The sequence below is a fragment of the Anopheles ziemanni genome, chromosome X (genome assembly GCF_943734765.1).
Source record: "Anopheles ziemanni chromosome X, idAnoZiCoDA_A2_x.2, whole genome shotgun sequence".
Taxonomy (NCBI): Eukaryota; Metazoa; Arthropoda; class Insecta; order Diptera; family Culicidae; genus Anopheles; species Anopheles ziemanni.
Window position 1 is genome coordinate 11620393 of NC_080707.1, and position 4526 is coordinate 11624918.

The 4526-nt window shown below is 51.0% G+C and overlaps 1 protein-coding gene across 1 annotated transcript; it reads left to right on the forward strand.

The window, feature by feature from the left end:
* The first annotated feature begins 2554 nt into the window (after positions 1–2554).
* On the forward strand, positions 2555–3407 carry LOC131291058 (lysine-specific demethylase 7A-like). Its single transcript, XM_058320247.1, has 2 exons — positions 2555–2984; positions 3358–3407. Exons 1-2 carry the CDS (start codon positions 2555–2557, stop codon positions 3405–3407), a joined length of 480 nt encoding a protein of 159 aa, XP_058176230.1.
* The last annotated feature ends 1119 nt before the right edge of the window (positions 3408–4526 follow it).

Consider the following 4526-nt stretch of genomic DNA (forward strand, 5'->3'; position numbering starts at 1 on the left):
CCATTGGCGAATAAAAGCCAACACCAAATATTCGCGAAACCGAAAACTCGACATCCATTGCCGGTTAATTAACTATCGTCCGAGGTCTCAGACTCCGGCGGGCGGAAACGAAATAGACTCGATGTGCGAGTACGCGGTCACTAATGGGGTCATAGTCTCGCAGAATCGATGAGTTGGTCAACGATTGCCGGGCGACGGGAGGCGAAGCCGTCTGGATATCTGTTTATATGCTTTCAAGCCCGCATTCCCCTGAGGGATGCGAACCGGTAATGCTAATGCGAGACCGGGTCACGTATCTCGCGCCGGCATACGGTACGTTGCGTGGACCAATTTACGCCATTTGCACTCACTCACATCGTTATGGAAGAAAGAAATAATAAGGAATGGGGAACGGGAGGGATATAGAAACGGCTTGCGGCTACCAGACGTTACATGCCAGCTGGTATGGTCAACCGGGGACGTCATTCCAATTCGCACCGTTCTAGGACGCCAAGCACCAGGCCTTCCGGTCGAGAGCACACGTCCAGGAGATGTTGTGCAGGGAGAAGGCGGCGGTAGACATACTTCAATCAAATGCCATCTGCGTGAATGTGATATCCAAATGGACATGACGTGGATGCCCTTTGGCCAGGAATCGGGCCTCCACCGAGACTAACAGCGTGCGCACACACATGGACTTAGGCTCCCATTTCTTGGCATGCCACTACTTGTCGGAAAATTGCCATTACCATCGGATCAAGTCAAGGTTATGGTTTTGTGCGGAGTGGTTTGCAATCCAGCCTAAACCAACGAACAAAGACCAAATCCTAAAAGAAATAGACAAAGTATCCCGCTATCCACTCACAAACCATCCGGATAGGTTCACTCTTATGCTCGTTAATGAACATCCCCTGATCCCGAATATCCGCCATTTCTCCCCCGTTCTCCACACACGCATTCCACGTCCAATAGATCGATGTGCAGAAATACTCACAAGGAAAAATGGACAGCAAAATGCCGTCGTCAATCAACACGTGTCAATCAACCTGTCAGCCGAGAGCCGTACGGCATCACAACTCCCTCTGGTGTTGTACCAGCTCCTCTGCTCCCCGACGGTGCTATGAATACGCCATTTTCTCTAGCGCCACACACTGGGAACAACGTAAATCCGGACACCTGGAACAAACAGCTGTCGTCCAGCTTTGAGGTCAATTTAAAAGAAATTAGAATTCATAACAATTACTTTTTTGATTATCGCATCTTCTTTGTGGACCACCCTACGAAATACAATTGATGCCGAACACGAAGAGCCATGTTTTGGAGTTTTTGCAACACTTTTTTGTAGTTTCATATTTTTCAATAATGATGTACTCCAACTCCAAGTACTCTGAAACTGACCCCAAAGCCGGCTTCCAGCTCTTTTTGTTTTGGTGTCCGATTTTGCTTGCTGCAGACTGTATGGTGAACACTTTGTCCGTTCGGTAATGAGGAAAAAGCCGGCCTAAGAGGTCCTGCTCTGTGCTTTCGGTAGCTGTCACCTCAAAACCCTGAACAGAGGAACCGTTTGGTGATCGATAAGAAATCGATTAGGCACGCGTAAACCGCGCTCGATGCCATTGCCATTTGCTCTACTTTTGGGCAGGCGAGACACGGCTGTGACTCTCAACGGGCCCGCCGTAGCTGGTAGTGCTGTTTCGGATCTGGCGCACTGAAGAGGGTGGGGGGATCTCCAGCGCGGGTCCTTGGAGATGCAATGACTTTCGGAAACCGGTCTTCACTTTATTCGTACCCGATGGCGATCCAAATACCCAAACGACCAATTGCCGTTGCTCGCCGCGGAAGATGTGTCGCTTTGCTGCACACCGCAGCTCACCAACTCTTTGTCTCTCTAGTCCGTGCGTACGTAAAGATGTAAAGTGTGCTGTGTGCGACTACCATTGCGCAGGTATCACCAGTTAAGACGAAGTGTGAATCGGAAAACCATTCACTAGCGTTTAGTGTACATGTGTGTGTGTAAGTGCGTGTGAGTGTGTGCGCCTCGAAGCTGCTGTATGACCAAGCGCACGCGACAGTTAATTATCGCTATCGTTGCAATTAACCCGAACCAGTGCAGCCGACCTGTCCGGGCTGTGGTGAGTCCAGTTGAACAGTGGTTGGTAGGATCGGAGGTGGTCCACTCGGGCGTTTGCCATGCTGGTCGGTCGCCGCCGCTCGTCGTCATCGTCGTCTCCACGAACCTGCATGTCCAATCCGCAAAGACGACCTGCGCCTACACTGCGGCCCAGAGACTATGAGCGAGTGTCGCTGCCACGCCGGTGGCCTCAAGCGTCGTCGGTGGGTAGCGTGCAGTCGCCGACCGAGATCAGCTGCCCCGAGCAACCCCCAGCATTGACTACCGAGTGGTTCCTGTGCCGCGTGGAAGAAGCGCCCTGTGCTACCTGGAGCAGCAAGCGGACACCTTCCGGTATTGAGGCGCTCCTCCGTTTCGTTCACGTTTCGTTGCATGAGTCACTGACTGTGTAGAAGACTCAAGAGTTTGTAGTTGAATCTCGTGATTGTGGAGCTCGTGAGTGCGATGTCATTCTCGTCGAACGACACCCTGCGCCCTCTGGCGCTGCAGCGTTCCCACTCGCTGCCACACCTGATGAACTCCCGCGAGGACTCCGGGGTGGCGCTGAGCGCGAGCGGTTCCTGCAGCGGCCTCAACAACCTGGGCTACGGCTCGGACGGATCGTCCACCAAGCAGCGGCACCGACACCACCATCACCACCTATCTCACCACCATCGGCACCATGACCTCAAGATTCCCTACGGGGCCCGGCTGGTGGCCGATCTTCGGCAGCTTATTACGCTGAAGCAGCACTACTACCCCGAGGGAGGCTGGGGCTGGCTCGTCACCTACATCGGTGTCGTCGTGCACTGCATCGCGCACGGCTTGCAGCTGTCGGCCGGTGTGTTCCTGCTCCAGACCGCCCACATCTTCCCGCATCTGACCGTCGCCGCAGGTGAGTCGCTATTTCTGGGATCTCTGGGAACTCCAGAAATGAAGACTTCGTGAGCCTCTTCATAACCTCGAGTTCGAGCTCGCAGAGTCCTAAACTCTGCGGCGGTATCAGCGCCACATGTGTTCAGATATCCAATAATGCTCACCGCGATTGAGGCGAGCGCCTCAACTCCATATCCCCGACTATGCCATCGGCTCCGTGTTTGGCGGCTCGATATAATGTTTTAATTTTCCGTTTGAATAATTCATGACGTACCGCGCGAACGCCAGAGATCGATCGGAGGTAGACCTCTCGCAATGGGAGCTGCGACCAAATGGAGACACGATGGTTGGTGGTGTTTTTTCCCCCTTTGGTTTCCGTTGGCTTTTCCTAGATTACGGTACAATTTTCTCCACCATTCGCCACGGTTCCGCTACGCTCTAGCGCCCGAACCGAACCGACGAGACGGATTGGGGTCCACGCATTGCTGATCACTGATTGATCTTGGCAGTCGCGGAACCTCATAGGCGTGCTTACCTTCACACACACACGCACCGCATCGACGAGGGCATACTTGGAAAATTAATGCTTCATTTGGCGCTTGCCTCCAAGGAAAGGCGTTAGTTCCCTATTTCGCCACGCCGGAGGTGCTAATCGGATCTGCGTATAAAGTGGCCATTTTTATTGGCCACCGAAGTTGATTTAATTTCATTTGGGTTCGAAATCATTTTCGAAACTTCGAGATAATGCCGCAATCAAACACAACGAACTCCGTAAACCTTTTGATCAATGCACCAGACTTTGGGGATGAGAATAACAACCTCACGATGAGAATGAACGCATGAATAAATTCAGAGTGAGTTAGATGGAATAAAGGATCAATTCTTGAACTCACTTGAATGATTTAGTTCACTCAGAATGGATTACCTTTTCGTAGGGCTATAAAATTCAATCAAAAATCGAATCACGATGTGTGATCGTAGAGTTAACTCAATCATTTAGAGAGAGAGTTAACTAACTCACTCAATCTGACTGAATGTACACTTTACTATACTGGATATAAGCAGATAAGATAAACCAGCATTACTCATAGGTCCGTGTTTCGCACGCAGCTTCCAAAACAAAACAAAAACGGCACACTCACCGTCAAACCCAAACCGGCAACAATAAATCATTCGTCGCACTGTGTGACCACATCGTACAACTCATCTGATGCGCATCTGTCGGTGTAGTTTCGCGTGATTCCTCCCTACCCTTCCTCCGGTGCCTCGTGGTGGTTGTCACCAGATGCCCGCAGCGGGATGCCTGTCCCGGTGCACACAATATGATAAAATGCGTCCTCCAGCGCAATCCGCACAGTGAGACCGTAAGGCACCTCTGTCATCCAGCAAATGTCGCTTGTTAATTTAAAAACAAGCAAGTTCATTGAACAAGTTTTCATTGTTTTTCGGTGCAAATAAACTGCGGAAACATTTTTCACAAAACATTGCACTAATCATCTAATTGTATTGTCACACTGGTCACCAATATGGTGAAGTCACTGTCAAAAGAGAATGACGTCCG

Bases quoted from the DNA above. Each gene is read 5' to 3' on its own strand.
- LOC131291058 (XM_058320247.1), top strand. From the start codon at position 2,555: ATGTCATTCTCGTCGAACGACACCCTGCGCCCTCTGGCGCTGCAGCGT. The intron at 2,985-3,357 runs GTGAGTCGCTAT...GGCTTTTCCTAG, and splicing joins GCATCTGACCGTCGCCGCAG to ATTACGGTACAATTTTCTCC.